The sequence below is a fragment of the Anguilla rostrata genome, chromosome 2 (genome assembly GCF_018555375.3).
Source record: "Anguilla rostrata isolate EN2019 chromosome 2, ASM1855537v3, whole genome shotgun sequence".
NCBI classification, from domain to species: domain Eukaryota; kingdom Metazoa; phylum Chordata; class Actinopteri; order Anguilliformes; family Anguillidae; genus Anguilla; species Anguilla rostrata.
This window is the reverse complement of record NC_057934.1, coordinates 153,664-178,751: the sequence shown is the minus strand read 5'-3', so window position 1 is coordinate 178,751 and position 25,088 is coordinate 153,664. Positions and strand designations below refer to the sequence as shown.

Below are 25,088 nucleotides of genomic sequence, written 5' to 3'. Positions count from 1 at the left end.
TGTATAATCTGTATTATTTGCATTAGTAATAGAGGTTCCGTTAAAATCACCAGATCTGAGGCACAGTTTAGTAGCTCTTCAGACTAATTCCGCTTATATTTATATTTAGATCCTGAAAGTATAATCTCTCTTAATGTTTCTAAGTGGAACTCGTGGAAGTCTCACCATGAGGCTCAGAGAATGAGATCACATGACCACGTTTGTTATACATACTGAGTTTGCCAGAGCAATAATTTATTCAAGCAATTCTTTATAAACACTCGTTTTATGGGTGGGAATTTTGATTATTTTTAAACATACGCATACAGATGAATCCCATACGGCTTCTGGGAGTGAAAATCCTACATTACAGATACACCATCCCATAAAAAACACTTCACAGGACCCTGATGTCTGCCTCTAGGCCGAGCTACCTGCACAGCAACAGAGGAGATGCAGAGACACTGCCCTCTACTGGTTACCACAGGTAGAGCACACAAACCTCAGAAGTAAAGAGATGGGATAGAGACTGCTGAAGAGTTGAGACACAGCCTGATCACAGAACCAAATACAGCCATCAGCAAGCCAACACACACAATACCAATACAGCCATCAGCGAACCAACACACACACACACACACACTACCAATACAGCCATCAGCGAACCAACACACACACACACACACACACACACACACACACACACATACCAATACAGCCATCAGCAAGCCAACACACACACTACCAATACAGCCATCAGCGAACCAACACACACACACACACACACACACACACATACTACCAATACAGCCATCAGCAAGCCAACACACACACTACCAATACAGCCATCAGCGAACCACACACACACACACACTACCAATACAGCCATCAGCAAGCCAACACACACACTACCAATACAGCCATCAGCGAACCAACACACACACACACACACACTACCATTACAGCCATCAGCAAGCCAACCCACACACACTACCAATACAGCCATCAGCGAGCCAATACTCACACAGTCCACATTATTTACAAGCAGTGTGATATACAGGTCCCTGGTCTTCATAATGTCAGACCATATGAGCTACAGTTTCTGCTTCTTCTGAGTTTGAAACAGGCATTATTAACAGCACACTTCAGGCCTTGAAAAGCAAAGGGCTACAGCGATACAGCAGATCTGGCACATGGGTCAGTTTGGGCCCAGCGGGCTTCCGTAAGGAGAGGTGAGGCCCTCTGACAAAAATGGAGGTCAGAAATGGATGGGAATTGTGATATATAAAATATTAAAAATAACAAAGTGAAAAACATTGTGCATCTAACAAACTTACCAAATTGTTGCATGACTAAGTTTAAATGTTCTAAGGAACCATGTTTGTAAGTATAAGACACAATGTAACACCAATTAATGTAAATGAAAAACACAAACATTCAAATCTGCACTTTCCAATGGCTTTCAGCTTTCCAACTGTCTACAATAGCCTAAAGAGTTCCACAGGAAAGTCAAAGCCTTAGGGCAGAAAAACAAAATCAGGCTCCTGGCTGAAACTTAATAAATCCAAAAAATAACTCAAAATAAGTCCTCAAATAAATAACAAGCATCTTCAAAGAGCAGAAAACAAGCAATCATTGCATGAAGACAAAATAAAACGTAAGTTACTTGATTGCTCACCAAATCTGAATCTTCGCTGGGCATTGAATGGAGATATACCTTGCTCACAATCTAAATTTCCTCATAAGAGTTTATGAAGCACAAACAAATGTACTTACTTTTGCCGAGACTCTGGCTAGGCTGTTCTGTTTTCCCAAACGGGTCTTCTCCCCAGGATTGATTCAGTTTTCCCAAACGGGTCTTCTCTCGAAGATTGATTCTGTTTTCCCAAACGGGTCTTCTCTCGAAGATTGATTCTGTTTTCCCAAACGGGTCTTCTCTCTAGGATTGATTCTGTTTTCTACAGATTTAACACAGCCATTCAGCGCTCCACCATTTCAGAGCACCTCTTTAGGCAGCCATCTTGTTTCTCTTATGTCACTTCCTGCTGGTGGCCATCTTGAAAGGTAGAGTGTATCAGTGCCATATGCCAGTTCTTTCTTAGGACCATTGGCTGGAATACCATTTAAAGGGGTAGTTTGCTTTTGTGGGGTTTATGTATTTCAGTTTGTGTTTTCAATGGGCACAGGCAGTTTTGAAGGATATTTTAGATATTTAGAGAATTATTGATGATCTGCCAGCATTTAAATGTCAGGTATAGGGCATTGGAGGGTTTCGGTCTAAAGGAGCTTCAAAGCAGCTTGTATATTGACTGTACCCTATGTTGTCTGGCCCAGGTGTGACTCAGGTCTGGCCCAGGTGTGACCCAGGTCTGGCCCAGATCTGCCTGGGGAGGCAGGAGACAACACTGGAGGAGGAGGGGGGAATTAAAAATGTTTAAATTCAGAAATGAACACATCATTGAGGATGAATATTGATTTTATTTTTCAAGGAACTGAAAAAGGTCAAATACTTCACTCATACAGAGACAGGTAAAATGAATCATAAAAAATACAACCAAACAAAACTGAAAGGTCATATTAAACACAACATACCTGCAATGACAGAGGAAAACGGCCAATGAATATTCCATTAAAAAACTGGAGTGACTGTACATGTTAATTTATCTTTCCCTGTCCATCACCTACATAAAACTGTACATATGTACTTGATAAAACTGCACCACCATAACTCTTATGATAGTGCAGTTTTTGAAGGCTATATACAAAAATATTTCATATTTGTACCTACGCTGGTCTTGACTGTTCAAGCCAATCCCATGCAAACTCCTGTATCTGACAGAACAATTATCAGGTTATTTAATTGACGACAGTTTACAAATCCACCATAAACTAATTGTTTCTGCAGACAATAAGGTTGTAATTGCTGTTCCCTGCAGAAATAAACTTCACTCAACATGTCTGGAGTAGGTGGTTTCTTTTTACTTTAATTCAATCATACTTTCCCTCTAGTGATATACTCTCCAAAAACCTTGAATGGAAATTATTTTGGACACACTCATGTATGTGTGTGTGTGTCCAAGCATTTCTGATCTAGAGGTACAATTTCAATATCCAAGTGCTCATTTACAGATTTAAGAATTCATATTTAACCTTTCAATGTTTTTCTTGCTTAGTTTTCAAGACTTTGCACTGCATTTCTGGCTATTAACCTTGTTGGGATTCTAAACTAATGGATACACAGGTCTGTAAATGAAATTAAACCTGAGTATGTTCAAAATGTTCTTGGAATCATGCAGGACAAACAGTTATCATGTGAGCACTTCTGTATGTCGCGCAGGATAAGACGTCTGCTACGTGATTGTAATGCAATCTGTCTTTCATTACAACATTGTATTTTGGACCTCAAATCGACACCATCATCCTTACAACTTCACGAAATCGATCGCCTTTGAAAACGACTAAGACTAAAAAGCAAACAGCGCACTCTAGCGGACAGTTAACTGCATGCCTTCCACAGGATTGCACTACTCGGATAATTTTTCTATCGTAGCAAGCGGCGGAACCGATTACCCGACTATACAAAGAGAATCAATCTCGATCCCAGTACGGATTTCCTCTCAGTCAGCAAAGTTCAAATGGCACTTGCATTTCAATTCGAATGTCGACAGTGTGCTGCATTTCACCAAGAACGTAGCCAAACATCACCAGGCGTACAATGGAAACAACAGGCGCGTAGCAAATCACAGGTGCTGGTTATTTCAACAGCCAATTTTATTATTTATCGTAGGTTTGAAATAACCGTCATTCCGGTGAGCAGCGACAGGACGTTACATTGCTGACATTAACACTGTAATGAGTTAGACCAACCGAGGGGCATGTAGGACCTAACGCAAACTAAACACGGAGTACTCTGCAGAATCATTTGGAAAACAGAAGCATCAAACACTTCGATGCCTCGGTTTCTCAGTTTGTCTCGATTTTTTCTTCTTTTTTTTAACAAATATTTTTTTTATTCTTACAGAGAACAGGCACCTGCTGAAGGGATTTTTCACACAAGTTTGTAATTCAGTTTAAAACTATACTAAGCACAGTCTAGGGATGCTGTAGGACAAAAACTATATACTTTCCTGTTGGGACACCTAATTAAGCTTTAGTGGACGCCATTTTCTGAAACGAGCTTCTACTGGTAGCGCGGAGATGCTGAAAGCTGATCGGAATGACATTGGCGATGCAGTTCAAAATCCTACGGTATCCACTTCGCTTCTAAAGTCAAACTATACATTCAGAATACTGCAGATTCTAGGTGTGCACAAACATTTTCACAGGAATATCAGGAGAAAAATTCCATTGTAACTTCTGCACATGGAAACCAGGATCTTTCAAAAAAAAAAAAAAAGAAAAGCAGCAGACAGTAATTGGCATTTTTTAAAAAGATTCTGCCTCTTCATTTTGCTATCAAATCACACGTGGACACAAACACACATAAAGCACATTCTGTAACTTTAAATGAAAAAGTCATTTCCGGCATAATGTGCCCCATTAAACTACAGTACCCCTGAGACAGATCTCTGGGAGTTAAACTATTGCTGAAGCTTTCTATAATTCTCAAAATAAAGTGTCACACAATAAAGCCAAAAATTGAAATGCAAACTATCTTTCTCAACCTAAGACGAGCGTGAGAATGCGGTTAATCCACTCCAGTGGTTTATACTGTACACACCATTTAAGGTAATAGAGGTGAAAGTAAAAAAGACAAGCAACAACAAAAAATGATTGTTTTGTTTGTTTTTTTGTCCTCATGGTTACAAATGTTAAAACACAAGACAATGTCATTCTTATTTTTTAAAGAGTCTCTACATCAGGACCTTTCAGAGAGAAGCACACAAACCACCAGCCAGTGAAGATGTGTAGGTGTGTGTGTGTGTCTATGTGTAAGTGTGGGTGTGTGTAAGCATGTGTAAGTGTGCGTGTGTGTGAGCTGTGTGTGTGTGTGTGTGCATGTGTGTGTGTGAGCTGTGTGTAGGTGTGTGTGTGTGAGCCGTGTGTAGGTGTGTGTGTGTAGGTAAGCGTGTGTGCATGTGTGTGTGTGTGTGTGTGTGAGCTGTGTGTAGGTGTGTGTGTGTAGGTAAGCGTGTGTGCATGTGTGTGTGTGAGCTGTGTGTAGGTGTGTGTGTGTGTGTAGGTAAGCGTGTGTGCATGTTTGTGTGTGTGTGTATGTGTGTGAGTCCCTTCTCCCACACTCCCTGGCTGGCTGGCTGGTGTGGTAGTGGGGCGGGAGCAGGACTGGAAGCAGGGCTCCTCGTTAGCCTGCCAGCACAGCTGGACACAGGGCCCTCCGTATCCATGTCCAAGTTACCATGGTATCCAGAGTTCCACAGCCGGTCCCCTCCCCTCTCTGCTGGGCTGTGGCTCTGCCCCCATATCCCGTCCAGTCAGAAGCGTCTGCACCGTTCCAGACTGACCCCCCAGGAACAGGCCATGTTCCAACGCCAGCTCACACACATGAAACACTGTCTTTCAAACACAGTAAAGATGTAAACATGGCAGACTGATTTTCTGAAAAAATAAAACATGGTGAAACAGCCTTCAGCGAGTCTTCAGCATCCCTCTGGGGAATGTCATACATAATAAGCATTCATGAAATTAAATAATACATAAAAACCCAAATATCCATTAACTCAGGCAATCCGCATGAAGAACAGAGCCGGTGTGGTGTGGGGGGCTGTGACTCTGGAGAGGACGTCCTGCTGGGGGGGCTTTCAGATCCACAGAGACACAAACTGAGGGTCTGAGGGGAAATTACCCAGCCTGTGATGCTCACTGGCCCTGCAGTACAGTACAGCTGGTCTCTCTCCTGCAGTACAGTACAGCTGGTCTCTCTCCTGCAGTGCAGTACAGCTGGTCTCTCTCCTGCAGTGCAGCACAGATGGTCTCTCCTGCAGTGCAGTACAGCTGGTCTCTCTCCTGCAGCGCAGTACAGCTGATCTCTCCAGCAGTGCTGGTCTCTCTCCTGTGTGGTGCAGCCACTGCATGATCAGAGTCACTGACTGGCCGCCCAGGGGCTTGTGGGTAATTTCAGGTTCTGCAGAACTGTGAATGTGTTACAGTCAGAGTTCCAGGGACAGGAAGGGCTGCAGAGTGGCTTCCTGTCTCCTCAGCTGGTCTCATAAAGCAAGACCCAATATTCACATCTTAGGGATGAGGTGTGTCAGCGAGGTCTGGGGACGGTGGCTGAGGTTGCTGATGCATAACAGGTGCTCCTGCCCCCAGGCTGCACTGTGCGTTTGTGCGCAGGGACACAGACAGGAGGAGGAGGGAGACGGGGAGGAAGGGGGGGGGAGCCCTTGGTGGGTGTTGAAGAACAGCGTTTGGGGTAGGGAGCAGGACACCCCTACGCAGTGGAGCACAGGTCAGATGCGCAGACGGACAGGGGGAGCAGGGAGATGCGCAGATATAGTGTGGTTCTGTGATTTAGCGTTAGCATGACGTGTCCCTCTCTCCTCCTGCCCTGTGGAAGTTGCTAGTGCATGCGATCACTCTCGTTGCGAGACGGCTGTCCTCTCCACTGGATCGCCTCTTTCGAGATCTGTCCCTGCGTTGTATCATCTCCTCGCTGCGAGGGACCCGGGCGTCGGTCTTCCACATGCGATCCGCTTCCTCAGAATGGGTCCTGAGGCCCTGGCGTGTACATTCTGCGAGGAGTAAGAGAGGGGAGAGAGGAGGGGAGGAGATTTATACATAGATGTTTTGCAGAAGAGTTCTCTGAGGCCCTACGTGCTACGGCAGGATTAAGAACACAGCGCACTGCACTACGGCAGGATTAAGAACACAGCGCACTGCACTACGGCAGGATTAAGAACACAGCGCACTGTGCTACGGCAGGATTAAGAACACAGCGCACTGCACTACGGCAGGATTAAGAACACAGCGCACTGCGCTACGGCAGGATTAAGAACACAGCGCACTGCACTACGGCAGGATTAAGAACACAGCGCACTGCACTACGGCAGGATTAAGAACACAGCGCACTGCGCTACGGCAGGATTAAGAACACAGCGCACTGCGCTACGGCAGGATTAAGAACACAGCGCACTGCGCTACGGCAGGATTAAGAACACAGCGCACTGCACTACGGCAGGATTAAGAACACAGCGCACTGCGCTACGGCAGGATTAAGAACACAGCGCACTGCCTACTAAGCGAGGGATAAGAACACAGCGCACTGCGCTACGGCAGGATTAAGAACACAGCGCACTGCACTACGGCAGGATTAAGAACACAGCGCACTGCGCTACGGCAGGATTAAGAACACGGTTGACTGCGCTATGGTGGGAATATTAAGTGGAAATGAAGGGGAGGCAGATGAGCTCACAGAAGACTGCCTCCTTACTTGTGACTTGTTGGAGGGTGAGGATCGCGCCGGGCGGCCATTTTCCACCACATCAGCATCCTTGGCGTCGATCTGTGGGAGGGAGAACAGGGCATCACGGTGCGGTACAGGCCCAAAGCAAGGGGCCTACTGCCGCTACCCAAATTTAGGAAAACTGCTGCGTCAGCAGAGCCAGGCCATACCTGAGGCACAGAGACTCGTACCTTGTAGTTGTGAGCGCTGAGGTATTTAAAATGGCCGAAGCAGACGTGCGACAGACACACCACGATCGTTATGATCAGCACCACAAACGTGAACATGGACGTGGGCGCAACAAAACCTGTCAACAAGAGACCCAAATGCAGGTTTAAAACAGGAAACACAAGAGATACTCATCATTCTCCAGCCTCTACATCTCTTTTCAGTGGAGGAAACCTTCACTTCCTTCATCTCACAGAACTCAACCAGAAAACATTCAGTGTAGTTTCCCTTAAAGCCCTCAATGCTATGGTAGGCATGGTGACTGACTCACAGTGACCCGCCCCCAGCAGCTGACCTGTGCATATGCCCCGCCCCCAGCAGCTGACCTGTGCATATGCCCTGCCCCCAGCAGCTGACTTGTGCATATGCCTCGCACCCAGAAGCTCACCTGTGCGTATGCCCCGCCCCCAGCAGCTCACCTGTGCATATGCCCCACCCCCAGCAGCTCACCTGTGCGTATGCCCTGCCCCCAGCAGCTCATCTGTGCACAAGCCCCGCCCCCAGAAGCTCACCTGTGCGCATGGTGGAGAAGAAGAGCAGCCAGAACAGGCACAGAATGGGCGCGGCCACCACCTGGTTGACTGCGCCGGAGTGAATTTTCTTGTCCAGCTTGGAGGGCAGGTAGGCGTAGTACATGTTGTACCTGTCTACCAGGTGCTTCAGCAGCATGTACATCAGCCCTACAGACAGAATTAGCACACCTGCATCAAACCTGGGCCAGACCTGAGCCAGACCTGGGACAAACCTGGGCCACAGCCAGGTGTCAGGCAGCTTACAAAGTGAACAGCCTTAGAGAGTGGACAGAAGGGCCCTTAGAGAGCGGAGAGAAGGGCCCTTAGAGAGTGGACAGAAGGGCCCTTAGAGAGTAGAGAGAGGGGCCTTAGAGAGCGGAGAGAAGGGCCCTTAGAGAGTAGAGAGAGGGGCCTTAGAGAGCGGAGAGAAGGGCCCTTAGAGATTGGAGAGAGGGGCCTTAGAGAGCGGAGAGAAGGGCCCTTAGAGAGTAGAGAGAGGGGCCTTAGAAAGAGGAGAGAAGGGCCCTTAGAGAGAGGAGAGAAGGGCCCTTAGAGAGAGGAGAGAAGGGCCCTTAGAGAGAGGAGAGAAGGGCCCTTAGACAGTGGAGAGATGGGCCCTTAGAGAGTGGAGAGAAGGGCCCTTAGACAGTGGAGAGATGGGCCCTTAGAGAGTGGAGAGATGGGCCCTTAGAGAGCAGTAGGGGCAGCACTGACTCACCGAAGGGGACGATAATGGGGCAGGTGATGCTGTAGGTCATGACCACGGTGAAAACACACATCATCCAGGCGTAGGCCGCTCCAAACTGGAACTCATATGCTTGGTGCTGCGGGGGGGGGGGGGCATCACAGGAACAGTGGATTGGAGTATCTGGCGTGTGTGTGGTATCTGTGGTATTGCAGGAGTGGAGTATTTGATGTGCGTGTGGAACCTGCAGTATCGCAGGAGTGGAGTATCCCGCGAGTGTCTGGAATCTGTGGTATTGCAGGAGTGGAGTATCTGGCGAATGTGGAATCTGTGGTATTGCAGGAGTGGAGTATCTGGTGTGTGTGGAATCTGTGGTATGGCAGGAGTGGAGTATCTGGTGTGTGTGGAATCTGTGGTATGGCAGGAGTGGAGTATCTGGTGTGTGTGGAATCTGTGGTAGGGCAGGAGTGGAGTATCTGGTGTGTGTGGAATCTGTGGTAGGGCAGGAGTGGAGTATCTGTGTGGTGGAATCTGGGGTATGGCAGGAGTGGAGATCTGGTGTGTGTGGAATCTGTGGTAGGCAGGAGTGGAGTATCTGGTGTGTGTGGAATCTGTGGTAGGGCAGGAGTGGAGTATCTGGTGTGTGTGGAATCTGTGGTATGGCAGGAGTGGAGTATCTGGTGTGTGTGGAATCTGTGGTAGGGCAGGAGTGGAGTATCTGGCGTGTGTGGAATCTGTGGTATGGCAGGAGTGGAGTATCTGGTGTGTGTGGAATCTGTGGTAGGGCAGGAGTGGAGTATCTGGCGAGTGTGGAATCTGTGGTATGGCAGGAGTGGAGTATCTGGCGAGTGTGTGAGATCTGCGCTCACCCGTTTGACATTGCGTCGCTCGGCGACAGAGCGGGCCAGGCACAGCCGGATCATGTACATGAGCAGCCCCGGGATCCGCAGCAGGTCCATGGCGTTCCCGATAAACGCCGACGCGATGACGTAGTTCACAAAGAAGGCTCCGTTATCAGGGAGGAAGACGCACCTGGCCAACGGTCACACAGCAGAGTCACACAGTCAGAGAGCACAGTCAGAGTCACGAGTCACACAGTCAGAGAGCACAGTCAGGGTCACAGTCAGACAGCACAGTTAGTCACACAGACCCGGTTAGGTGAGTTCAGTCATCACCATTATTAACATTAATCTGATAAACTGTTTGATAAGGTAGAAATATGACTATTTCAGACACTGAGGAGAGAAGTTGATTAAAACTGGTCAAAGGGGTGAGTTCATCACATGCAGCTCAAACACATTTAACACAGCATACTATTAAACATACTGAATGGCCAACAAAAAATACATTTAAAACCGACATCACTTACTCAAATCTGACAGTGGCATCGTCCAAGAATTTCTTATCGAACAGCCAGCGGAAGAAAACATCCAAGCTGCATTTAGAGAGAGAATTAGAGTCTTAACAGACACCAGACCATGCGGCCCATCCACACACTGGAACAGAGCCTTAACACATACCAGACCATGGGGCCCATCCACACACTGGAACAGAGCCTTAACAGATACCAGACCATGGGGCCCATCCACACACCGGAACAGAGCCTTAACAGATACCAGACCATGGGGCCCATCCACACACTGTAACAGAGCCTTAACAGATACCAGACCATGGGGCCCATCCACACACTGGAACAGAGCCTTAACAGATACCAGACCATGGGGCCCATCCACACACTGGAATAGACCCTTAACAGATACCAGACCATGGGGCCCATCCACACACTGGAACAGAGCCTTAACAGACACCAGACCATGGGGCCCATCCACACACTGGAACAGAGCCTTAACAGATACCAGACCATGGGGCCCATCCACACACTGGAACAGAGCCTTAACAGATACCAGACCATGGGGCCCATCCACACACTGGAACAGAGCCTTAACAGATACCAGACCATGGGGCCCATCCACACACTCTAACAGAGCCTTAACAGATACCAGACCATGGGGCCCATCCACACACTGGAACAGAGCCTTAACAGATACCAGACCATGGGGCCCTTCCACACACTGGAACAGAGCCTTAACAGACACCAGACCATGGGGCCCATCCACACACTGGAACAGAGCCTTAACAGATACCAGACCATGGGGCCCATCCACACACTGGAACAGAGCCTTAACAGATACCAGACCATGGGGCCCATCCACACACTGGAACAGAGCCTTAACAGATACCAGACCATGGGGCCCATCCGCACACTGGAACAGAGCCTTAACAGATACCAGAACACTTTAACAGGCTGAGAACACAGAACACAGGTGGGCTTTACCTGCTGAGGCCCAGCGATGGGAGCAGCAGCACCATGAAGATCAGGAAGGTGTAGCACTTATGCATGGTGGTCCTGTTCTCACCTGACCTGTCAATCACACACACACATGAGACAGCTCAACTGTTAATTATTTACAGACTGTGTATACAGTGTGTTTGCCATGAAGAAGTGAGGACGCAGTGGGGACCAGGGACAGTGGGGACGCAGGGGACGAGTGGGATGCAGTGGGGACTAGGGACGCAGGGGACGCAGTGGGGTGCAGGGACGCAGTGGGACGCAGTGGGTGCAGGGACGAGGGGGACGCAGGGGACGCAGTGGGACGCAGTGGGGGACGCAGGGGGACGCAGGGGGATGCAGTGGGGGTGCAGTAGGGAGGTGGTGGGATGCAGGGGGGTACAGCGGGGTGCAGCGGGACGCTGTGGGGGATGCAGGAGGACACAGTGGGGAGGTGCAGTGGGACACAGTGGGGACGCAGTAAGGAGGTGCAGTGGGGACACAGTGGGGACACAGTGGGGGACACAGTGGGGGACACAGTGGGGACGCAGTAGGGAGGTGCAGTGGGGACACAGTGGGGGACACAGTGGGGGACACAGTGGGGACGCAGTAGGGAGGTGGGGGGGGGAGGGGGAGAGGCGCACTGCACACTGCACTCAGGTCCCTACCTGGTCCAGTGAGCCTCGAAGAAGCCGGAGTAATACACAATGGTGGGCAGCAGCGCAGAGAACGCCCACAGGAGCAGGGTGGGGAAGAACTGAGTAATGATGGGGTTCTGCAGAGAGAGAGAGAGAGAGAGAGAGAGAGAGGGGGGGGGGAGGGAGAGGGGGAGAGAGAGAGAGAGAGAGGGAGGGGGAGGGAGAGAGAGGGGGGGAGAGAGGGAGAGAGGGAGGGGGAGGGAGAGAGAGAGGGAGAGGGAGTGGGGGAGGGAGAGAGGGGGGGAGAGAGAGAGAGGGGGAGTGGGGGAGGGAGAGAGAGAGGGAGCGGGGAGGGGGAGAGAGGGGGAAGTGAGTTATTTCTACTCTCAGTGCTGACTCTATTTTGCTGAGTGGTGTGAAATCCCTACTGAGAGCAAACCGGCTGACTGACTTTCTCTCTGAGGATATTTACTGACTGGATTGGATAGTTTTAGTCCACGCTTTTATCTGGTTGAATTAAATAAGACTAATAAGTGGTTCAGTGGTAATAATTTAATCTTGTTAGGCTAACTAAAGGCAACATAGGCCAGATCAGTTACCACATTTAAGGACTGTTTCCACAGCAATACGTAAGCGTTTGGTGAAAGGATGCGTCTCATTTTTAAATCTCAATTCAAGATCAGATCACAGACCACAGCAGCTATCACGTGTTTATCACACGTTTATCACGCGTTTATCACGTGTTCCATCTTCAGCCAGGGGAACACCGTTCACCCTACATTCCCCTCCGGGCCATAAAGACTTACGTTCAGATACTCCACTGGCTTGGTCACGTTGAACTTGTCCATGGTGGAGATAATGATGGCGGGAGTGGTGAGGAAGAAGAGCAAGAGGAAGAGGATGCAGTTGATGATGAAGCAACGCAGCCACCAGCGTAGTCCCCCCAGAGACAGGTGCTCCCTTTTGGAGGAGGGGGGAAGGTCAAAGGTTAACCTGGGTTTAGCCTCTCAGTTCAAACTGAAGAGGGACATGATGGGTACATTATCCCGTGATATACAGTAAGAGATACCAGCAGTATAGAAATTACCCCATGCAAGGGGATATTTGCGTCAGAAACATTTGGATTGTAAAGAAAATAAAGATTTGAATAAAAGCAGTGCGGTCTGTTAAAATTCCGCTGCACTCTCCTCTCCAGCATGTGGAAATGGGAAGTACTGTTTGTGAGATTTGTGTCCTGCAATCTGATTGGTTCTGGCTAGTCTTAACCAGTGTTGTGTTATACGTCATTATGCTGCAATTCCACAGCAGTATACAGCAGTGCAACTCTCAGGCATGGGGGGGGGGGGGTTGGCGTCACCACGCTGCACAGAGGCTAGTGGGGAAGTCAGTGTGAAACTGTTTACTATTTAATCCCACTAATCTAATATGAGGGTTAAAAGGGGCTAGCCGCTAACACTGGATGCATTTTCAGCAGACACTTTTTGAACTGCTCTCAGTTACACATCCAGGCTTTTCCTGACATCAGCAACGAACTAAAAGAACTCTTATCAGCGGCCGTGAGGTCACATGACTCTGTCTGTGCAGCTGACCGGGATGGAAGGCAGCGAGACCCCGTCGGGACTGACCCAGTTCCATGCGTAATGAGCGCAGAGGAGCACACTCAGCGGAATGCTAAACAGGGTCACGGGCCGGGCGCTCCGGAAATAAAAGAGTTCAACAGAGGCAACGGCGCGGACGCAGGGAGCTAACCCAGCCCTGGAATACCACACAGTGAGTCTGTGCATGGGACAGGCAGGCTGGCTGTTAGCTGGTCCGGTATAACATTACAGCAACATTACATTTTAATATGGCAGATATACCCAGTGGTTGTGCAACTCAAAGTCACATCAGACAATTTCATAAGTGATCTATAAACACATACAGATCATCACCCTGAAAGAGCTGTAGACTCCCGTTAGTTGTGCATGACTGACAGAGGTGACAATTTAATTCATATGAATTTAGAAGATTACTCAGATCAACAGCATAAGTGACAGTTTTACATTTTTGCACACTGAATTATTTAATAACAGAAAAAAACTTGTACAATTGGCTAAAGGTTTAAATAAAAATGTCTTTTGATGAAAATGATTTAGCTGATCTCAGCTGCTCACTCTCTGTTCTCTCCATACAGTACATGGGCAGCTCATGCCCTCTTATGATCTGGTATTTTATATTTATTTCATTTCTTATGATCTGAAGTATTCTTGAAGGAAACGGAATGGAAATCATCGGGATTCATTAATTCGATCTGACAGCAGCTCACATCTGCAGAAAGACCCTGAAGTTCAACACGCAGGAAGTGTGAGCATGTGCATGGATCTTTCTGTATCCATGGCAACAGGAGCAGGCAGGATTCATCCGTAGTGGGTTGGGAAATTACTAAACCAAAACACCTAAAGTTTTCAAAATAACAGATAGAGGCAATAAAAGTGTGTGTGTGTTGTGTGTGTGTGTGCGTGTGTGTGTGTGTAGTGTGTCTGCATGTACAAGATGGCGGCTGGAGCCTAGCTGCAGGTGCAGGCACTAACTCCACAGTATCGCGCACTTGTTGTAACTGCCGTCGTTAATGTAGTCAGTTGCAAAAAGATGTTCTGGAAACTTGTTTTAAGGACATGAGACAGCAACTGAAATATATTTGGGCCCTTATGGTGTATTTTATAAATGTTTACATAAATAAAGAATTAATATGTGCGCGCATGTGTGTGTGTGTGTGAGTGTGTGCGTGTGTGCGTGCGCGCTCTCTCACCAGCGCACGTTCTGTGGGTCGGGGGCGTAGCTCACGCTCCAGTTGCACACGTGCAGGCTGTCGCTGAACTGCGAGGTTTTGGGGTCCTGCTGGCAGTAGCAGCCCTGCCACTGACACGCATTAAAGTCCTTCAGGATTCTGCAGAGACAGAAACATTCTGCTGCTTCAGACGCACATTCAACACACTCTCACAGTTTTATTCAATTTCACTTCTGAATTTGGGCTTCATGACATGTGTAATGCAAATGCATGATGGTGATTATTACTAAAATTACATTCACAGCCACACACACACACACGCACGCACGAACGCACGCACACACTCACACACACACACCATACACACACACTCACACTCACGCACTTTCACACACTCTCACACGCACTCTCACCCACACACAAGCACACTCATATACACACACACACACACACCCACACACACTCTCACACACACAAATGCACACACACGCATGAGCACGCACGCACACACACACAAATGCACACGCACGCACACACACGCACACAAGCACACACACTCTCACTCTCACACTCACTCACACACACACACACACACACACACACACTCACATTGCTGTCATGGCCTCGTTCTGGAAGGTGACGAAGGCCATGCCCAGGGGTTTGGTGTTGACTTTCTCCTTCTCCTTGCGGTACTCCTCCTTCAGCTTGGACTCCAGGTTGGTGTAGTAATTCACAGCCTCCTCCTGTCCATCAACAAGACGTCACATCATCACACACAGGAAATACACAAGAACAGGAAGTTACATCATCAGAATCAGAGAAAAATAAGCACAGGAAGTGGACGTTGTGTGGGGTGTAGAGTGGAGGTGGGTATGGTGTTAGAGGGGATGTGGTGGGTAGAGTGGGGGTGGGTTAGGGGTTAGAGGGGGGGTGAAAGGGTAGAGTGGGGCTGGGTTAGGGTTAGAGGGGGGCTGGGGTACAGATTTAGGATGGGCAGTACCTCCTCACAGCCTTTGATGATGCAGCAGCAGAGGTGGCCGCAGGGTTTGGGGTTGATCATGGTGGGGATGTGCTCCTTCGCCATGAGGTCTGTGAAGAACTTCTTACTGCGTTCTGCCTTCTTCCTGTAGGTAACACACACACACACGCATCACAACACACACACACACACACACACACACACACACACACACACAGGCAACCCACACACACACGTCACAACACACACACACATACAGGTAACACACACACGCGTCACAACACACACACACACACACATACACACACACACGTCACAACACACACACATACAGGTAAGACACACACGTCACAACACACACACACATACAGGTAACACACACACGCATCACAACACACACACATACAGGTAAGACACACACGTCACAACACACACACACATACAGGTAACACACACACGCATCACAACACACACGTACAAGCACATACAGGTATCGAACCTACCCAACTACAGCTAAACTCCCATAACAGAACCAGCCCAACTACAGCTAAACTCCCATAACCCAACCAGCCCAGCAGAGCTAAACTCCCATAACTCAACCAGCCCAACTACAGCTAAACTCCCATAACCCAAACAGCCCAGCAGAGCTAAACTCCCATAACCCAACCAGCCCAGCAGAGCTAAACTCCCATAACTCAACCAGCCCAACTACAGCTAAACTCCCATAACCCAACCAGCCCAACTACAGATAAACTCCCATAACCCAACCAGCCCAGCAGAGCTAAACTCCCATAACCCAACCAGCCCAACAGAGCTAAACTCCCATAACTCAACCACCTCAGCAGAGCTAAACTCCCATAACCCAACCAGCCCAGCAGAGCTAAACTCCCATAACCCAACCAACCCAACTACAGCTAAACTCCCATAGCCCAACCAGCCCAACTACAGCTAAACTCCCATAACCCAACCAGCCCAGTAGAGCTAAACTCCCATAACCCAACCAGCCCAGCAGTGCTAAACTCCCATAACCCAACCAGCCCAGCAGAGCTAAACTCCCATAACTCAACCAGCCCAACTACAGCTAAACTCCCATAACCCAACCAGCCCAGCGGAGCTAAACTCCCATAACCCAACCAGCCCAGCGCAGCTAAACTTCCATAACCCAACCAGCGGAGTGAGCGGAGGGGGGGAGGGCGGCTCACCTCTCGGCGTTCAGGGACATCAGCTTGGCCACGTTGTAGCAGACGCGTGCCTCCAGGACTGTGCAGTTCTCATAGGCCTGTCTGTGAGGACAGAGAGCCACAGCGCAGCACAGTCAGGGTGTGTACACAGCACAGCACAGTCAGGATGTATACACAGCTCAGCACAGCACAGTCAGATTGTATACATGGCACAGCACAGCATAGTCAGGGTGCATACACAGGACAGCACAGTCAGGGTGTGCCCACAGCACAGTCAGGGTGCATACACAGCACAGCATAGTCAGGGTGTATACACAGGACAGCACAGTCAGGGCGTGTACACAGCACAGCACAGTCAGGGCGTGTACACAGCACAGCACAGTCAGGACGTGTACACAGCACAGCACAGTCAGGGTGTGTACACAGCACAGCACAGTCAGGGCGTGTACACAGCTCAGCACAATCAAGGTGCGTACACAGCATTTATTTAATAACCCTGCATCTGACACGACTCACTCTAGAACAAGGGTAGCATCATAAATTTAAACATCCATATCATCTTTCTGATGAAATCTGGGATTGCTAACCCTACCCCTAACACACACACACACACACACATACATGTGTACACACACACACACACACACACACACACTACACATACATTGAAACAATATGATCACTGACAGCACATCCCATTGGCACACCCACAAAACCTCACAGGAAGTTTAGCAAAGCCAAACCAAAATCACTCACTCAAAGTGCTGCTTTATGTGAGCTTCTTCAGCGTATTTGGAGATTCCATTTATGAACAAAGTGCGCTTCACCTGTAGGAGCAGAGCAAAGGAAACACTTCCTGTTCAACCAGGTCATATGGGGATGGAGAGGAGGACAGGAGGACAGAGGGAAGGACAGGAGGACTCAGAGAGAAGGACAGGAGGACAGAGGGAAGGACAGGAGGATAGAGAGGAGGACAGGAGGACAGAGGGAAGGACAGGAGGATGGAGAGGAGGACAGGAGGACAGAGGGAAGGACAGGAGGATGGAGAGGAGGACAGGAGGACAGAGGGAAGGATAGGAGGATAGAGAGGAGGACAGGAGGACTCAGAGAGAAGGACAAGAGGACAGAGGGAAGGATAGGAGGATAGAGAGGAGGACAGGAGGACTCAGAGAGAAGGACAGGAGGACAGAGGGAAAGATAGGAGGATACAGAGGAGGACGAGGATCAGAGAGACAGTGCAGAGGAGACAGAGGAGGAAAGGATAGAGGATGGAGGAGGACAGGAGGACTAGAGGGAGAGGAGAGGGAGGATAGAGAGAGAGGAGGACAGGAGGACTCAGAGAGAAGGACAGGAGGACAGAGGGAAGGATAGGAGGATAGAGAGGAGGACAGGAGGACTCAGAGAGAAGGACAGGAGGATAGAGAGGAGGACATGAGGACTCAGAGAGAAGGACAGGAGGACTGAGGGAAGGACAGGAGGATAGAGAGGAGGACATGAGGACAGAGGGAAGGACAGGAGGACAGAGGGAAGGATAGGAGGACTCAGAGAGAAGGACAGGAGGACTGAGAGAAGGACAGGAGGATAGAGAGGAGGACATGAGGACTCAGAGAGAAGGACAGGAGGACTGAGGGAAGGACAGGAGGATAGAGAGGAGGACAGGAGGACAGAAAGAAGAGGAGTGCACTGAACTCTGTACAGGCACGCTCACCAGGTCGTCCTCCTTGTAGTGCATCTTGGAGGTGTGTCTCCTCATGCTGTAGACGGTCAGCAGGAGGTACATGAACGCAAAGGAGGTGTGCAGCCACAGCAGGTTGTTCCTGTGCAATACAATCCCAATTTAAATAACATTCACATTCAAATGCAGTTCAAATTCAAATATCAATTCACACCACCTGCATCAATAGAATTATCATCACACAAACCCTTATTGACAACTAGCCAAACTTGTAACAAGACGCAAAAAATAAAACTCACCCCGATTTCAGGTTTGCTATAGTTGTTCTTCCAAAGCTGTATGCATTGTTTTCTAAAAGAAAAAAAAAATCTGCTGGTTAAACCTAAAAAGTGTCTAATTTCACTGAATGTCCCTTTTCCACTGACATATTTCTATGACTTTTAAAATGGCACAAATTGATTGTAAAATTTTATTTAAAATACTGAAGCAGTGAAAGAGCAGCAGTTTGTCTTGTTGTACACTTGTACAGTACAGTAGTTCCTGTACAGTAAGGTGTAGAACAGGACTACTGCTGATGCCATTCTCTACCAGTCCAAAATACTTCCGCTCATACTGCAGCTATTTCAGATAATGTAGGCTCCAGCCCATTTCAATCACTGGCAAACAATTAATTAAAAGGTTTAAAATAGAAAAAAGTTTCAAATGTAAAAACAACAGTCCATTCATGAGACCATACAAAGTTATTTTTTCCACAGTAAACCAAATTATGGAGTTAATCAAAATAACAGATAACAGCCAGCAGCTGGTTGAATAGTCGGATTACTTCATGAACTATATTATGAACTTCACATTATTAAACTATAGTGCAGTTATGTGGCGCAGTCTGTAGGAAAGCTCACTTGCCCCACCCACTCACCCAGCAGATCTCCACGCCCACATTGCCCCGCCCATCCCCGCCTAGCCCCGCCCACTCACCCAGCAGATCTCCACGCCCACATTGCCCCGCCCATCCACGCGTAGCACCGCCCACTCACCCAGCAGATCTCCACGCCCACATTGCCCCGCCCATCCCCGCCTAGCCCCGCCCACTCACCCAGCAGATCTCCAGAGAAGTTGACGGGCAGGACGATCCCCACGGAGAGCACGCCCACCACCACCAGCAGGCCGATGATGTGGCGCTGGAAGGACAGGTAGTGCACAGCGTCCTCCCCACACTTCTCCCGAATCTCCTCATCCCTGCAGGAACGTTAAGCTAACGTTACATTAACATTAACCTAACCCTCCCCACACTTCTCCCGAATCTCCTCATCCCTGCAGGAATGTTACGCTAACGTTACATTAACATTAACCTAACCCTCCCCACACTTCTCCCGAATCACCTCATCCCTGCAGGAACGTTAAGCTAACATTACATTAACATTAACCTAACCCTCCCCACACTTCTCCCGAATCTCCTCATCCCTGCAGGAACGTTACGCTAACGTTACATTAACATTAACCTAACCCTCCCCACACTTCTCCCCAATCTCCTCATCCTGAAACACATTAGTGCCTGTCATCCACCTTCCACTCCACACTCTGCCAGTCCCCTACATGGCCACTGGGGGGCACTCTCCTGCACAGTAGCAGCACCCTGTAGGGTGATCCCATTACCAGGATATTTATAAAGCTGCTTTAGGAGACATCTTAAGCAGGGTACTGTCACACAGATCAGCTGAGTGCTGCACTAAGACAGGAAGTTGCTGTGCAGACAGACAGGAAGTCCCTGCACAGGCTGACAGGAAGTCCCTGCATAGTGTCCTCAGGGGTCTTACTTTATCCTGAAGATGGCAGTTAGCCAGGAACAGAAGCCCTGTGGGAGACAGTAAGATTCAGCCAATCAGGACCAAGAATATCCACATGCCATTATTGGCCCCATAACTACCCAAAAATCCAGTGATTCAGTTCAATTCCACATCTATAAGCACACATCACTGCAAACAATTATGTTCAGGTCACAAGTAGCATGTAGGAATAGGTTAAATGTTTTGTCTCTCTATTTAAAAATGTGAAAGTTACCAGTGAAATCCACCACTTGACTGATAACTGATGAGCACAGAATGAAAATGAAAAGCAGCAGACCCAGTGACTCTCCAGGGTCCCAGCTGAGGATCTGGATGAGCAGCTGCACACAGTAATTCCTGCCGGCAGCCTGGTGCATGCTGGGATTGGTGCGTCATTTTAGATCACTGCTTAGATCATTGTGTGGTGAGAGGCACACAGCAGGAAAGTGAATGTGACCCGTATGCCAGCGGCATGCCAGCAGTTGTCTAGTGGTATGCTAATATGCTAATGGTATGCTAGTGTATGCTAGCAGCAGGCTAGTGGTATGCTAAAATGCTAGCGGCATGCAAGCAATATGCTAGTGGTATGCTAAAATGCTAGCGGTATGCTAGTGGGGACTTACGTTGTCTCTTTGGTCGAAGTCCACAGAGCTGGAGACGGAGGTGAGTCGCTCGTAGCGGTCAGGTGCCTCGGAGTGCAGAGCCGAAGCCACACTGGAGACAGACATTCAGACACGTTAGTCTGGGCGTTAGCCAGTGAGCCTCAGGTCTACACACGTTAGTCTGGGCGTTAGCCAGTGAGCCTCAGGTCTACACACGTTAGTCTGGGCGTTAGCCAGTGAGCCTCAGGTCTACACACGTTAGTCTGGGCATTAGCCAGGTCTACACACGTTAGTGTGGGCATTAGCCAGTGAGCCTCAGGTCTACACACATTAGTCTGGGCATTAGCCAGGTCTACACACGTTAGTGTGGGCATTAGCCAGGTCTACACACGTTAGTCTGGGCATTAGCCAGGTCTACACACGTTAGTCTGGGCGTTAGCCAGTGAGCCTCAGGTCTACACACGTTAGTCTGGGCATTAGCCAGGTCTACACACGTTAGTGTGGGCATTAGCCAGGTCTACACACGTTAGTCTGGGCGTTAGCCAGTGAGCCTCAGGTCTACACACGTTAGTCTGGGCATTAGCCAGGTCTACACACGTTAGTCTGGGGTAGCAGGAGCCTCAGGTCTACACCGTTAGTCTGGGCATTAGCCAGGTCTACACACGTTAGTGGGCATTAGCAGGTCTACACACGTTAGTCTGGGCGTTAGCCATGAGCCTCAGGTCTACACACGTGTCTGGGCATTAGCCAGGTCTACCACGTTAGTTGGGCATTACCAGGTCTACACAGTAGTGTGGCTTAGCCAGGTCTACAGTGCAGTCTGGGCAATAGCCAGTCTAACACGTTAGTGTGGGCATTAGCCAGGTCTACACACGTTAGTCTGGGCGTTAGCCAGTGAGCCTCAGGTCTACACACGTTAGTCTGGGCATTAGCCAGGTCTACACACGTTAGTGTGGGCATTAGCCAGGTCTACACACGTTAGTGTGGGCATTAGCCAGGTCTACACACGTTAGTGTGGGCATTAGCCAGGTCTACACACGTTAGTCTGGGCATTAGCCAGGTCTACACACGTTAGTGTGGGCATTAGCCAGGTCTACACACGTTAGTGGTGCGGTACATTAGTGGCACAGGTCTACACACGTTAGTTGGGCGTTAGCCAGTGAGCCTCAGGTCTACACGTTAGTCTGGGCATTAGCCAGGTCTACACACGTTAGTGTGGGCATTAGCCAGGTCTACACACGTTAGTGTGGGCATTAGCCAGGTCTACACACGTTAGTGTGGGCATTAGCCAGGTCTACACACGTTAGTGTGGGCATTAGCCAGGTCTACACACGTTAGTGTGGGCGTTAGCCAGTGAGCCTCAGGTCTACAGGTCTGTTCTGCAGGGTGAACTAGGACGCACTGAAATGGTCTGGAAAGCTTGGCTTTGGATCATAAGGGCACAAAGCCCACTCTGACGGAACCACCAGGAACAGCTTGGTTAGTTCAAAATGCAACTAAATCCACAAGTAATCATTCTTCATTGAGGTACCAAAGACCTAGCGGATGAATATTATTCTGGTTCCTCTCCTGGATGGTGCTCTGCAGTCTTCACAGATCCATTTCATGCATTTTTTCTACGCACAGCACTGTCTGTCAGGAGGGCGTCAGTTACACACACCTGTTACTCCAGTTACACACACCTGTTACTCCAGTTACAAACACACCTGTTACTCCAGTTACACACACCTGTTACTCCAGTTACACACACCTGTTACTCCAGTTACACACACCTGTTACTCCAGTTACACACACCTGTTACTCCAGTTACACACACACCTGTTACTCCAGTTACACACACACCTGTTACTCCAGTTACACACACCTGTTACTCCAGTTACACACACACCTGTTACTCCAGTTACACACAGATCCCGTGTCAGACTCTGGCAGGTGTACCCTCCAGGGTACGCACGGTTAGTCTGGTTAAATCCCCCCGCTGTCCTCTGAGGAGCCTGAACGCTACTCACAAATGCTCTGGTCAACAGGACAAGCCACACAGGCAGCCAATCACAGGCAAGCATCGTTTTCTGGAATTTAGGCTCAAAACATTTTAATATAAAATGCACACAGTGCAATGAGCTATGCCAGTAACCTGACTTTGAAACTAAAGGGATCAAAGGTTGACCTTGCAACTGAGTGTATCCCAGTTCCCATAGCAACACTGGGTATGTGGCACAGGTTCTGCTGAACAGAGTCCAGAGGGAGAGCTACAACATTAGACTACATTACCCAGAACTCCCCAGGATCAGAGTGAAGTGTCTTTCTGAAAGAGATCCTGAGGACCTCTGAGCAGGAAGTCCTTGTTCACATTGATTAGGAGACGCCATAATCAGACACCTGTTACCTGTTCACTGGCTCATAATCCTTCTTGTTGCTGGTGTACAAATCACACAGGTAATAAGTTGCATGCATACAGGTTAGGGAATTCTTATTAGCATTTTAGTCAAACCAGGACACAAAGACTCATAGATCCGAAAGCCAAACAGCCAGGCGTTCCTGGGACAGAAACTGAGAGACACTGAAGCAGGAGTTAGAGCAGAGAATAGAGTTTGAATTATTACCAAACATTATTATCATACACATTAGCTAGCGGATACACACACTCACACACACACATATACACACACACAGCACATGCACACACACTCACACACACACTCTCACACACACACACACACTCACACGCACACACACTCACACACACACACACACACACACACACACACACACACACACAACACACACACACACACACACACACAGACGCGCACACACACACATACACTGCTACACACACACACGCACACTCACACAGAACGTTAATTAAGCGAAAGGCACAGGGGTTTGTAGAAAAGCCTGGAAACGGAAGCAGGAAACTGAGAAAAAACTCAGACATACTATTCCCTCTCCTCCAGTCCGCTGAGCCGCTGCTTCTGTCTTTGAGGGGAAACAGGAGAGACACAGATCAGCTGGGTCAACAAGGTCCCAGTCTAATGAGGCCCTAGTCCAACAAGGTCCCAGTCTAACGAGGCCCCAGTCTAACAAGGCCCTAGTCCAACAAGGTCCCAGTCTAACGAGGTCAGAGACTAACGAGGTCACAGACTAATGAGGCTCCAGTCTAACGAGGCCTTAGTCTAATGAGGTCCCAGTCTAATGAGGCCCCGGTCTAACAAGGCCCTAGTACAACAAGGTCCCAGTCTAACGAGGCCCCAGTCTAACAAGGCCCTAGTCCAACAAGGTCCCAGTCTAACGAGGTCAGAGACTAACGAGGTCACAGACTAATGAGGCCCCAGTCTAACAAGGCCCCAGTCTTATGAGTCTGCTGTTCCCCATGGTGTTTTTCGGTGCACAAAATGAACCCAGAGGAGAGTGCGGGTATTTCTGGCAGCAGTGAATCCACAGAGCCCAGAGTAAGCCTTGAATATGCTGCTGGTTTAAACAGCAGATGTTATTTCTGATCACACTGTAATCGCCTCTCTCCAGGGCCGGAGCCTCAAACTGGAAATACCAGCTTTAAAACAGGCCGGTCGGAAGAGTTATCAATCAGTTTAATTTAAGCATTGCACCCATTTCAAACACAACGGGTATTTCCCAGAAAGAACAGGTATGCTTAGGTTCAGGTAAGGTCCAGGATTCAAACACAGGTAAGTTCAGGGAGTTACGACTTTCTGCTCTGTTACAGTAGAAAGCAGCAGGACAGAAAAATGCCTGTTGTCCACTGCCTTATGACGGCCTCATCATGAGTCACACAGAAGGGCCTTTTCCTTTCTCCTGATCATCACAAACTCTTCCTGGTTCCTCCACCAGCCAACAATGTTCAGCTGCATTCATCCTGCCCCGGAGCAGTGCATCATCAGCACGACACACAAGCTTCCCTGCAACAGTGGCAGTGCCTGCACATTTCCCTTAGCACCTGGGTTAGCAGGAGTCTGAAGAAGAAAATGCTGGAAACATAATGGAGTCTGACCATAGACTGCTTGCTGTATTTATGTTTCTACACACAAGCAACCCACGTCAGTGTGTTTGTCTGTCATTAGAGGACAGGGCCAAAGACACCCAATCAGAAACAAGCTTCCAATCAGAAGAGAAAATAAAATGTTCAAATAGAATGTGAGGAAATAGAACTTAAAATGTAATGTCTTTCTGACGACTGGGATGCAGTCGGCATGGTGACGGGACAGCATCCAAGAAGTTGCTAATTTCACTGCTACCTTGAGGAGTAAAAGGAGAGGGAATCTGTGCAAGC

At 48.7% G+C, this 25,088-nt stretch overlaps 1 protein-coding gene and 1 long non-coding RNA gene across 14 annotated transcripts in view; both read right to left on the bottom strand.

Annotated features, from left to right (window-relative positions):
* The window catches only part of LOC135242921 (uncharacterized), an 86,566-nt gene extending 84,515 nt beyond the window's left edge, over window positions 1–2,051 (bottom strand). For all 8 annotated transcript variants that reach the window (XR_010326503.1, XR_010326508.1, XR_010326502.1 and 5 more), the window contains exon 1: window positions 1,756–2,051. This is a non-coding gene — a long non-coding RNA (uncharacterized LOC135242921). The remainder of the gene's footprint in view (window positions 1–1,755) is intronic.
* Window positions 2,052–7,223: 5,172 nt separating this feature from the next.
* The window catches only part of LOC135242838 (CSC1-like protein 2), a 30,443-nt gene continuing 12,578 nt past the window's right edge, over window positions 7,224–25,088 (bottom strand). For 2 of the 6 annotated variants that reach the window (XM_064314083.1, XM_064314106.1), the window contains exons 4-23: window positions 23,741–23,779; window positions 20,822–20,912; window positions 20,190–20,227; window positions 19,469–19,611; window positions 18,675–18,726; window positions 18,409–18,517; window positions 17,457–17,527; window positions 16,722–16,802; window positions 15,541–15,664; window positions 15,150–15,283; window positions 14,562–14,699; window positions 12,580–12,733; window positions 11,804–11,910; window positions 11,142–11,228; window positions 10,176–10,241; window positions 9,676–9,838; window positions 8,840–8,945; window positions 8,122–8,289; window positions 7,552–7,688; window positions 7,224–7,441 (exon numbers count right to left, since the gene is read on the bottom strand). In XM_064314083.1, coding sequence (XP_064170153.1) covers window positions 7,271–7,441; window positions 7,552–7,688; window positions 8,122–8,289; window positions 8,840–8,945; window positions 9,676–9,838; window positions 10,176–10,241; window positions 11,142–11,228; window positions 11,804–11,910; window positions 12,580–12,733; window positions 14,562–14,699; window positions 15,150–15,283; window positions 15,541–15,664; window positions 16,722–16,802; window positions 17,457–17,527; window positions 18,409–18,517; window positions 18,675–18,726; window positions 19,469–19,611; window positions 20,190–20,227; window positions 20,822–20,912; window positions 23,741–23,779 — 2,179 coding nt within the window. In that variant the 3' untranslated portion in view covers window positions 7,224–7,270. Of the gene's footprint in view, window positions 7,442–7,551; window positions 7,689–8,121; window positions 8,290–8,839; window positions 8,946–9,675; window positions 9,839–10,175; window positions 10,242–11,141; window positions 11,229–11,803; window positions 11,911–12,579; window positions 12,734–14,561; window positions 14,700–15,149; window positions 15,284–15,540; window positions 15,665–16,721; window positions 16,803–17,456; window positions 17,528–18,408; window positions 18,518–18,674; window positions 18,727–19,468; window positions 19,612–20,189; window positions 20,228–20,821; window positions 20,913–23,186; window positions 23,528–23,740; window positions 23,780–25,088 lie in introns of those variants that run through there. The other 4 variants (XM_064314091.1, XM_064314116.1, XM_064314124.1 and 1 more) reach the window with 4 other exon arrangements.